The sequence below is a fragment of the Stegostoma tigrinum genome, chromosome 26, assembly GCF_030684315.1.
Source record: "Stegostoma tigrinum isolate sSteTig4 chromosome 26, sSteTig4.hap1, whole genome shotgun sequence".
NCBI classification, from domain to species: domain Eukaryota; kingdom Metazoa; phylum Chordata; class Chondrichthyes; order Orectolobiformes; family Stegostomatidae; genus Stegostoma; species Stegostoma tigrinum.
The window spans coordinates 12,054,204-12,066,670 of NC_081379.1; the positions used below are offsets into that span (position 1 = coordinate 12,054,204).

Here is a 12,467-nt window from a genome sequence, read left to right on the forward strand (position 1 = left end):
CCTTTGCAATTCACCATTTACGTGATTGTCCCCTTATCTGTCTTGCTCGTAGAAGCTCCGTTGCACCTTGTAGCATCACTCATTGGACATTAACAAGGCACATAGTTGGAGTGCCCAGCAAGTGTCAAATGGAAACAATGGTAGCTGCAAGTCTGCATGGCATCAGGTCACTCCAACATCTAAGGCAATCCCATCCCCCTCATCACTGCCTAATGATTTGCTTGCAATATGCACAGAAGTGTACATCTACATGAGTTCCCCAGCAGTGACTGGGCCAGGGAGTTGCAACACAGATGTAGAATGGTCAGGGAGTACAGACCTTAGATGTCTGTGTTGCCAAGATAATATGCTGGAGAATAATGTTGTTCCCACGTAATGCACCCTCCTATGGCTAGTTTGTGTTGAGAGTCTGGCAAGATCGCAACTTGTGACAAGTTGGGTTGTTTACAAGCAATGATGAACTTAATTGGGAACTTGCCACTACTAGCGAGACTCTCAACACACCACTTGCAAAAAATGAATAAGCAGACAGATGATCTCAACATAGTGATCGCCCTTGCCAGCCATCTTGCCGTAGCCCAATGAGATACCATGCAGCACCCCAACAAATTGAACACAGTCTGCTGTGTTATTATAAAATACAGAAATACAGCAACAGCACAAGTTGATTTCTCATGATTCAGCACAATATATTCTATTTTCCCCCCTTTTCACTGCTCCTTCCCTACCACCTCCCACGTTTTTTTCCCCATTTTCATTCCAGAATTGATTGCTGGTCAAATGTGTTTCTGTGGTGCCAAGTGTCCTCAAGTACCTTCTCCAACAGGCCAACATGCACGTTAAAGTAGCAAGGTGTCATTTAATTTGTGGGAGGTATCACAAGCAAATGTTCTTATCCAATATCGCCAAATTCAGGGAAGAACTAAAATCCCTGGAGTTATTTCCCGTCTTTGGAGCTCATGAGTACAGCAGCTGACTAAGGTACTTTACTTGCCCTGACTGAGGTACTTTAACATCACGAAGTATTAAACCTTCTTAGTTTGGCAAATTCACTATGCAATGTTTGCAGCAATTAGTACTGAGTGATATATGTGTGCCGTCAGCACAAATTTCTCAATAACTCCAAATATTCTAAAATGTTAGGAGTTACATACCCAATTGCAGATGTCAATTCATCTGTACTGCCCAAAGCTTCAAATACAACATCATCCTTTCGCCGACGCTCCCCAGTGAAGGTGCTGGAAAACCCTTTCAAAACAAAGAAATTGTAAAAGGTGAACAAGCATTATGGAACGATAAATTATAAATTTTGCTGAACAGCTGCAATAAAGTCAAATGGAAAAGCGAGTCAAAGTAGAATGCAAAAGCAGACTACTGATTGGCCATTGCTCATTTTGTTAAGTAAGATGGATTTTTATACCTTTTTTGTAGATTTCTAAAAAAAAATAGTATTTGGAATATACGGAAGTATTGGTAATCTTATCAAACTCTGCTCTTCAACAGCATTGCAGTGCATTAGGTCATATAGGTCCAAAGTACACCGCTTGAACACTTAGTGTCACTACAATTGCAAGTGCTGCAAGTTCCTGAACCCAAGAAAACTGCTAGCGGGAGATTCTGAACATCTCTCAGGTTCCCTCCTTTAGCATGGGCAGAAGACTGGGAGCAAGAACTGTGTGGGCCAGGTAATAAGAGGTCTGAAGATCAGTTCAACAAAGAATTAAAACAAAAGTATTTTTGAGCAATACTTTTCCACATGTTTTAATTCAAAGGGTGGAAAAATATCTCAAAATATAAAAAGGATCCTCATAATCTCAATGCATGAAACTACAAATTAAAAGAAATTTTGCATTACTTCAACAGAATACTACTTAATTTTAATATTAGCTTAAAATCTTTACTGTCCATTCATTCTTCTTTACTATATCTAATGGAGCATCTCTACTCTCAGCAGTTAAGCAAACATATTCTTTAGTAACAGTACAAACCTTTGTCTCCTGTTTTTGTGTAAATCTTGGGAGTTTTGAGCTCCTCTGTTTTGGCACTCAAACTACAAAACAAAACAGTACAATCAAAAACGGAACAATACATTAACTGTATAATCATAGGCTAGCCCCAGAGGGCAGCAGAACCCAGACGCCTCTAAAAGGTTGAGATAATAAGGTGTAGAGCTGGATAAACACAGCAGGCCAGGCAACAGAGGAGCAGGAAGGCTGACGTTTCGGGCCTAGATCCTTCTTCATAAAATTTTCTGAAGGGTCTAGGCCTGAAACGTCAGCCTTCTTGCTCCTCTGTTGGATTGGAACAGTTCTTAAGATCTCTCCGCACTTCAGAAATCCTACTCACACAAACCAGTTCCCAAATCCACCCCAACCCACCTCCTATGAATAAACATTCAGTGTTAAGGAGGTATTATGGTATAACAGGACAAGGTGCCGATTGTTATCAAGTTGCAGGTGGTAAAGCTACTTTAGTGCAGTAACCTAGAAAGACTTGTTTACCTCAAAATACACCCTTGGCTTTTTAAAAAGAAATGTAGGTTTCCTGAATTCATAGTTCAAGAAAGTGGAGAGGGCTAAGTGTTTCAAAATTGGCTTGAGTACTTGTGGATTCAAAGGCAGGACATTAAGAATTGGTGTCTGTACAATGATGCGGCGGCGGGGGGGGAGAAACGGGACAAGTGTGTGATCCTTTTAAAAGATGATGAGCTTTTTCTAGGCTTGGAGATTCAAAAGGATGCCTGTGGGCAGCAGTCTGTGGGTTTGGAGGTAGACATAGCACTCAAATTGAAACATTTGCATCAAAAGCCTGTACAGTCAGCAGGCCAAGCAGCAGTTTTGTTATCAAGACAACAAGTTTTGAATTTAGCCAATTAATTTGAACCAGATACCAAAAAAAAATTAAATTTACATTTGATGGTTTTGACAACATAGAATCAATCCTATGGTAAGGATTATTGATATGTCATCAAAAGGTATAAAGGAAGGGGCAGTTGGGCAAAGACAGGAGAGCGATCTGCCATCTGCAAGAGCTGAGAGAGAGAGAATCGCTAGGTCTCAGTCTTCTCTAAGTTTTAGAGAAAGCACCAAAATCAAAAGGTTCCAACAGCACAACTAGTTCATATTCCTGACAGAGGAATTTGACAGAGAAAGACCTCCTGACAGAACATTCGACAGAAAGCATAGAACCTTCCGCAAAACATGTAACCTGGCTGTAATTTCGAGAGACTAAATCCTTTTTTAAAGATTTTATTTTTGTATAAGTAGGACTTATATTCATTAGAACATCATACCATTGGAATCATTTTATTTGGGAATAGTTAATAATGAACAATTTCCCTCTAACTATTAAGAGTTAGCTAAATAAACTGTTACTTGTTGATTGTAAAGTGATCGTGATGGCTTTCTTTTACTTACCACTGGATCTTGCTGAAAAATCAGAGTACACCCCTAACAGTCCTTTTAACAGATTATACGGTAAGGTGCTCCCCTTTGGAGTGATTAATTGTTAGTCTGTCCAGATATGGGGTACAAAAGGTCCCAATAGATTTAAACTGATTTGGGTATTTCTGTCCTAGATCTCTAAATAAAACGTAAGAGAGAAGTAGGAAATTGGTTTAATTTTGGTTGCTTGTTGATGGCTAAGTGGCTCTTAACATTGCTAGAGGGGTTTTGGGAGTCAAACATGCTTCCCAAATTTGCCAAGCAAGTTTAGAAAGACAGAAAAATGAGACACTTTTAGAATTAGCACACAGGTGAGAACTAGGTTTAATTAAAGATAAGAAGAAAGGTGAAGCTGTAACAGAGGTAGCCAAGCATTTAAGTATAAATCAGAGAAACGGTCAAGTGCAGTGGAGTTAGAAAAAAATTAAGTTGCAACTAAGATAACTGAAATTAGATGAGAAAAAATGGAAAGAAAGTTCTTAGTTGAGCAAAAAGGAAAAAGAGAGGAAAGAGAGAATTTGAACTTCGCAAGCTTACAAATAAAACAGGAATATCAATTCAAAAGGATAGAGATGAAGGTAGTTAGCATGACTGTGACAACGAACAAACCCACTGTAGCCAAAGGCTTGACAGGGATTATATACAAATATATCAAAACCTTAACAAAATTTGATGAGAACCACGTAGAAGCCTCTTTCATTTCCTTTGAGAAATTGGCTAAACAGATGAACTGGTCAGAGTCTACATGGGTAATGTCAATTCAGACCAAGTTGATAGACAGGGCTAGAGAGGTATCAAGAGAACAAGTATGTAAAACAGGCTGTTTTGAGTACCTATGAATTGGTGCCAGAAGCATATAGACAACAGTTCAGAGGTGCAAAGTATCAAGTTTGAAAGAATTAAACAGAGCAACTTCAATAGACAGGTGACAGCATTAACGACAGAAAAGACAAATAAGGACCTTGGAGGCATTTAAAATCTCACTCTCAGAACTGGTATGAACTCATGCTAAGGAACAAAAAAGTTAAACAGCCAGAAGAGCTACAGAGATGGCAGATAAATACGCATTTGTGCATAAACTGAAATCTAGCTTCCGACAGCAATTTCATTTCATGAGGAATGGAAATTGGGAATGAAGGAGATTCTTCAATGAAAAACAAAAAGTAGATCACACTGGGAACTGTTTAACACATGTAAAAAGCAGCCAAAGAGGGTGGAAAAGAGGTGAAAGACCTCAGGTGTTTTCACTGCAATAATGGTAGAACACACAAAGTCACAGTGCTTGTGGTTTAAGGCAGGCACTCGGAAAAAGAATGTGGTAAAAGGGGCTAAACCAGTGGGATTAGTTGAGGTAGTGAAGGAAATCCCAACAGAAGACAAGGAGCTGCGGGAAGAGCGCACAACCTAGTCATGGGCTGGAAAGTAACGAAGTGCTCAATTTTTTCCAAAGACTTCACCTGTGTGAGTAAGGTTTACTCAAGAAGAATGCAGAAGTTAACATATTTAGAGGTACAGGAGCTGGTTGGTCTCTAATTGTGAGAGATGAAAATATTTGCACTCTTTCTGAAATATTGCCCGAGACAGAGAAAAATCTGTGGAATAAATGGAGAAAGAGTTAGTGTTCCCCTGTGTAAGATATGGCTAAAAATTCCAATCAAGACTGGGGAAGTGATAGTAGAAGAAATTTTAAAAATTGGTTATTCCAGAAATACAGTTTGTTCTTGGAAATGATATAACTGGATTGCAGGTGGGAATGTTGCCCATTGTAATGGAGAGCCAAAAGAAAAACCAGGGAACTGAAGAGTTAAAAGGAAAATACACCCTGGAACGTTTCCAGACTGCGGGGTGACAAGATCCCACAGCCACAAGCTAGTACAAGGAGGGAGAAAACAAAACAGAAAGATGAAGGAGCTGAGGTCCAGTTAGCTGACACTCTTAATGAAACAGTAAAGGAAAAACTTAAACAGGTAGAGGATCTGGCAGAGGTGCTTAGTTCTGAAAGATTAACAAAGTTACAGACGACAAAAGATTTCCATCACTAAGCCTACTCGGAAAAGGAACCAGAATGCCATTACCTTAAGGATAAAATCTTGAGGCAGAAATAGAGACCTTGGAAGATTAGTACAGATGAGAAATGGGCAGAAGTTCATCAGATTGCGTTGCCAGTAGAATACAGACAGGGAGTATTGCAGGTAGCATACAAATTACCTGGAGGAGGTCATCTAGGCGTGAGGAAGACTCAGGCTAAGATATCGAAGTATTTCTATTGGCCTTGATTATATAAAAGCATGGATGAATTTTGCTATAGCTGTCGTACATGTCAGGTGGTAGGAAAGCCATGAGCAGTAATACCAGTGCCTTTGATGCCAGTTCCAGATTTGAAGAACTTTTTTGGCATGTTGATGGATTGTGTAGGTCACCTCACTATAACGAAAAATGGGATCCTGTATTTGCTAAACATAAATGTATGTGTCTACCGGATTTCCAGAGTTAATTCCATTATGCAATGTCAAGGCAAAAAAAGGTTGTGGAAGAGTTGCTTGCTTTTTTCACTCCTTAAGGACTACCCAGGGAGATTCAGTCAGACCAAGGGTCCAATTTTACTGCCAATTTCTTTCAGGTGATCATGGGTAGCTTAGGCCTCAAACACTAAGTCAAGTACATGCCATCTTGAATCCCAGAGAACGTTAGAAAGGTGACATCAGACCCTTAAGACTGTGCGGACGGCTTACTGCCAGGATTGCCCAAACTATTAGGATAAAAGGTATCCCATTTATATTATTTGCTATCAGAGATGCTCCAAAATGAATCGAAACAAAGTTGCTGGAAAAGCTCAACAGGTCTGGAGGCATCTGTGGAGGAGAAAACAGTTTTTTCTCCTCCACAGATGCTGCCAGGCCTGCTGAGCTTTTCCAGCAACTTTGTTTTGGTTCCTGATTTACAGCATTCGCAGTTCTTTTGGTTCCAAAATGAATCAACTCAGTTCACTCCATTTGAATTAATATTCAGACATGAAGAGGGCCTTTAAAATTAATTTAGGAAAAGCTGATGGGTCTGAAGTCAGAGATCTGAGCTGGATTATGTATTTGAGGTGACAGAAAGAATAAACAGCGCAAGTGAACTAGCTAGAGAGAGACAGTAGGAACTGCCAATGCTGCAGTATCTGAGATAAGATGTAGAGCTACATGAACACAGCAGGCCAAGCACTATTAGAGGAGCAGGAAAACTGACATTTCAGGTTAAGACCCTTCTTCATATTCTTGATGAGGCAATTCCTCTGATGCTGCTTGGCCTGCTGTATTCATCCAGCTCTACACCTTGTTATTTAAGTGAATTAGCCAGACAACATTTGAAGGTGGCACAGCACCTAATGTAGCAAGAAGCAAAAAGAAATCTGAAATTCAGATGTTTGCCAGTGGGGATAAAGTATTGGTGTTGTTACCAGTGGTAGATGATCCCTTCAAAGCAAGGTTCAGTAGTCCTTAACAGATTGAGAAGTCAGGTGAATTCTTGGAACAGGGAAAAAAAAAGTTATTGGGTGTATCATGTAAACATGCTGAAAAATCACTATGACAGGAAAAGGGAGCCAGAGAAACAGGTATTAGTTACTGCCAAGATAATAAAATGTGAGGCTGGATGAACACAGCAGGCCAAGCAGCATCTCAGGAGCACAAAAGCTGACGTTTCGGGCCTAGACCCTTCATCAGAGACCATTAGTTACTGCCACTCAGGGTGAGGAACCAAACCCAGATGCTGTGGATTTTGATATGCCTCAGAATAAATTGAACGATGAGAAGTCCTGAAAGAATGGTGTAGGGTAGTGAGCTCTCTGTCCCAGGAACAGAGAGCTGACTTGAAAGATTTGTTACAGTGCTACAAGGACACGTGCAGACATAGAATGGAGAGGACTAATACCGTAGTGCATGAGGTTGACATAGGGAATACTGTTCCAATAAAACAACATCCCTACAGGCCTAATCCTCTCAAAGCAGCACACATATAGAAGGAAGTAGAAGTGATGCTCCATGAACACATCAGAGCCAAGTCACAGTGAGTGGAATTTGCTGAACGTGTTGGCTCCCAAACCTGATGATATTCAAACGATTCAGCGTAGATTGTCAGAAGGTTGCAGCAGAATTCACCAGACAGATGGCTTAGTGATCTTTAGCCATTCATGGGAAGATCGCATGCAGCATTTTTCAGAGCTCTTTGAGAGACTACAGAAGGCAAAGTTGGTCATGAACTTGGCAAAAATGTAATTCTCGAAGGCGGAAGTGACGCTCTTAGGGCACAACATTGGACACAGATGACATCCAGAAACCTGAGATGAAAGCCAAAGAATTTCTTAGACAATTCTTGAAGTAGTGTAATGATTTTTAGGCTTGAGCGGATGCTACAGGAAATTTACACCAAACATTAGTAGCATGGTGGCACCTTTCATGGACTTGTTAAAAAAGAACACAAAATTTCGGTGGGCAGAACAATGCCAAGGGGGATTTGAGAATTTAAAAGCGGTGTTAACAATCACATCAGCTTTAGCCATGCCAAATTTCTTGAAACCCTTCACATCACTTGCGTCAATGGTGATTTTAAGTGTTGCAGTTGTTAGAGGATGATGATTGTGGAATTGAAAGGCCCATCTTTTCAAAAACAAAACTCAATATCCACCAGAAAAAAAAACATTCAACCATTGAAAAAGCATTCTTGAGTTTGATAATGGCCTTACAACATTTATAATTATATGTTACAAACAATGCATCTGAGACAGTTGTGTATATTGAGCACAATCTATTGACATTTCTGGAAAGATTTAAGGAGAAGAACACGATTATTTTGTTGGAGTCCCATATTACAAGCATTTAATTTATAGACTGTACATATTGCAGCTTGTGAACATGTTATTGCTCATGCTTTATCATAAGTTTAATAGAAAATGTTTCTGTAAGGTAGAAATGGTAGTGTTCAACATTTATATGTATAGAATTAGTAGGAGGTGCGTAATGAGATATGGATCGAGTAATGTGAGGGAGTAAAGGTTTTTTTTAACAAAAAGCCATCTTTTCAAACAATGCTTCATTTTTTTTCTTAAGAGGGGAAGAGTTGCCAAGTTGGGCAGGGTACTAGTGGATTGGAAGGCAGAAAAGTTTATTTTGGAGTCTGCAAAATATTGGTATTTGGAAAATTCAGTGGGGAAACTAGTGTGCAATCCCTTTAAAAGATGATGTGCTTTTTCTATGCTTAGAGATTCAAAAAGGATGCCTGTGGGCAGCAGTCTGTAGGTTTGCAGGTACGCAGAGCACACAAATTAAAACATTTGCATCAAAAGGTTGTATAGTCAGCAGGCCAAGCAGCTGTTTTGTTATCAAGACAAGTTTTGAATTTAGCCAATTAATTTGAACCAGACACCCAGTTACCAAAAAAAAGTAAATTTAAATTTGATGGTTTTGACAACATAGGACCAATCCTATTGTAAGGAATATTGATATGTCAAAGGTATAAAAGAAGGGGCAGTTGGGCAAAGACAGGAGAGCAAATTGACATCCACCAGAGTTAACAGTTCAAGAGAGAATCGTTGACTCTCGCTATCTTCTCTAAGTTTCAGAGAAAGTACCATCTAAATCAAAGGTACCTATGGCACAACTAGCTAATATCCTTGACAGAACATTTGATGGAGAAGGCACAGATCATTCCCGAAGACACGTAATCTGGCTACAATTTCTACAGACTAAATTCTATTTTAATTTTATTTTTATAAGAATGGGGCTTATACTTATTGGAACAACATACCATTAGAATCTTGTTTTATTCTGGAATAGTTAGTAGTTAAAGGGGAATTGTTCAGTTTGTTAATAGTTTAGTCAATTTGTGAAGTGAATGTTAGGGATTTCTTTTGCTTAACCATGAAGTTGCTGAAAATTACAAACAGATTATACCACTTCTCGTACTCCTTTTATCAGATTATAGGGCGAGGCCCTTCCCCTCCAAGTGATTCAGTGTTTGCTCTTGGGGGGGGGGGGGTGTCAACTTCTCCTAATAACACCACTATTGCTACTAATTTCTAACTGACCCATCCCTAAGTCTTTATTGCTTTCATCCTTCTCCACCACAAATCACAATAAGTAACCATACTAACAACCCAAAGTAATCACAACAATACACAATTTGTCAATTACATCCAGAAGCACCACCAATTCCCTCACCTCCAAGATTCTGTGACCACAGATTAGTCAGTCTACCGATATCACACACGCCACTCTAACCTAAAAACACTGCCACATCTCTCGCAATTGAGGGCTCTTTTCGATTCTGCAACAGTCAATTTATACTCCCAGTCCAGCACTCAAATACAATGACTACACTCTTACCTATCTCTTCTTGCAGATTCACTCACTTTTCCACATCCAATGACACCAATCTCAAGCCTCAAGACTTTTCATTCAAGGCTTTCCACAACAAGACAATACAATTCTTACCACCTGAGATAATGGGAACTGCAGATGCTGGAGAATCGAAGATAATAAAAAGTGTGAAGCTGGATGAACACAGCAGGCCAAGCAGCATCTCAAGACCACACAAGCTGACGCTTCCGGCCTAGACCCTTCATCAGAGAGGGGGATGGCGTGAAGGTTCTGGAATAAATAGGGAGAGGGGGGGAGGCGGACCGAAGATGGAGAGAAAAGAAGATAGGTGGGGAGGTAGGGAGGGGATAGGTCAGTCCAGGGAAGACGGACAGGTCAAGGAGGTGGGATGAGGTTAGTAGGTAGGAAATGGAGGTGCGGCTTGGGGTGGGAGGAAGGGATGGGTGAGAGGAAGAACAGGTTAGGGAGGCAGAGACAGGCTGCGCTGGTTTTGGCATGCAGTGGTGGGGGGGGGGGGGGAAGAGATTTTGAAGCTGGTGAAGTCCACAATGATACCATTGGGCTGCAGGGTTCCCAAGCGGAATATGAGTTGCTGTTCCTGCAACCTTCGGGTGGCATCATTGTGGCACTGCAGGAGGCTCATGATGGACATGTCATCTAAAGAATGGGAGGGGGAGTTGAAATGGTTCGCGACTAGGAGGTGCAGTTGTTTATTGCGAACTGAGCGGAGGTTCCCTCACCACTATCCCAGGCCCCAAGATGACTTTCCATATTAAGCAGAGGTTCACCTGCACATCTGCCAATGTGGTACACTGTATCCATTGTACCCGGTGTGGCTTCCTCTACATTGGGGAAACCAAGCGGAGGCTTGGGGACCGCTTTGCAGAACACCTCCGCTCAGTTCGCAATAAACAACTGCACCTCCCAGTCGCGAAACATTTCAACTCCCCCTCCCATTCTTTAGATAACATGCCCATCATGGGCCTCCTGCAGTGCCACAATGATGCCACCCGAAGGTTGCAGGAACAGCAACTCATTCCGCTTGGGAACCCTGCAGCCCAATGGTATCATTGTGGACTTCACCAGCTTCAAAATCTCCCCTCCCCCCACACTGCATCCCAAAACCAGCCCAGCCTGTCTCTGCCTCCCTAACCTGTTCTTCCTCTCACCCATCCCTTCCTTCCACCCCAAGCCGCACCTCCATCTCCTACCTACTAACCTCATCCCACCTCCTTGACCTGTCCATCTTCCCAGGACTGACCTATCCCCTCCCTACCTATCTTCCTTTCTCTCCATCTTCGGTCCACCTCCCCCTATTTATTCCAGAACCCTCACGCCATCCCCCTCTCTGATGAAGGGTCTAGGCCCAAAGCGTCAGCTTTTGTGCTCCTGAGATGCTGCTTGGCCTGCTGTGTTCATCCAGCTTCACACTTTATTATCTACAATTCTTACCACCTGCTTCCTTGAATCTCTTCCACTGTATACTGAGGATCAAAGCATCAAGATAAAATTACTACAACTTCAAATAACATGCAAGGCCATTAGTTTAATTTTCATTAAAAAAATTGAATAAAAATCCAATAATCACCATAAACAATTAAAACAGTAATTAGATTTTTGAAATAAAGTCTACAGCCTTGATTATACAGCTAAAATCCAGCATGCAAGCTCTTTTTAAAACATTTTCACTGGTATCGCTGTCCACACTATCATTCTGTACAATGGATTAAGTCAATAAAATGAAACTGAGACAAACTCAATTCAGTGTCTGCTGTACAAATTGTAAACCATAGTTGGTTTAAATTTAAGATTAGAAGCATTTAGTGAATCTGAGTTCTTTGTATGATTGTGTTAATTTGTATGAAAGGTGTTATATCCCCACATACACCTTACATATATATTAAATTGAATTAAAAAGACTACAAACATATCATATTCAACGTATCTATTATTTTCCCTTTAAATGGGGCTCCATCTTCCTGTTACTGCAGAAAACTGGTGCCAACAGCAGGACTGACATGGTCCCATCATTTATAAGATAATAAAATGTGAGGCTGGATGAACACAGCAGGCCAAGCAGCATCTCAGGAGCACAAAAGCTGACGTTTCGGGCCTAGACCCTTCATCAGAGAGGGGGATGGGGGGAGGGAACTGGAATAAATAGGGAGAGAGGGGGAGGCGGACCGAGGATGGAGAGTAAAGAAGATAGGTGGAGAGGGTGTAGGTGGGGAGGTAGGGAGGGGATAGGTCAGTCCAGGGAAGACGGACAGGTCAAGGAGGTGGGATGAGGTTAGTAGGTAGCTGGGGGTGCGGCTTGGGGTGGGAGGAAGGGATGGGTGAGAGGAAGAACCGGTTAGGGAGGCAGAGACAGGTTGGACTGGTTTTGGGATGATTGGGGAAACCAAGCGGAGGCTTGGGGACCGCTTTGCAGAACACCTCCGCTCAGTTCGCAACAAACAACTGCACCTCCCAGTCGCAAACCATTTCCACTCCCCCTCCCATTCTCTTGATGACATGTCCATCATGGGCCTCCTGCACTGCCACAATGATGCCACCCGAAGGTTGCAGGAACAGCAACTCATATTCCGCCTGGGAACCCTGCAGCCATATGGTATCAATGTGGACTTCACCAGTTTCAAAATCTCCCCTTCCCCTACTGCATCCC

The 12,467-nt window shown here is 41.4% G+C and overlaps 1 protein-coding gene across 1 annotated transcript in view; it reads right to left on the reverse strand.

Moving 5' to 3' along the window:
* The window catches only part of mmab (metabolism of cobalamin associated B), a 35,023-nt gene that overhangs the window by 20,339 nt on the left and 2,217 nt on the right, over positions 1–12,467 (reverse strand). Inside the window, exons 2-3 of the mRNA XM_048556600.2 lie at positions 1,989–2,050; positions 1,155–1,248 (exon numbers count right to left, since the gene is read on the reverse strand). Of these exons, the coding sequence (XP_048412557.2) occupies positions 1,155–1,248; positions 1,989–2,050 (156 nt within the window). The remainder of the gene's footprint in view (positions 1–1,154; positions 1,249–1,988; positions 2,051–12,467) is intronic.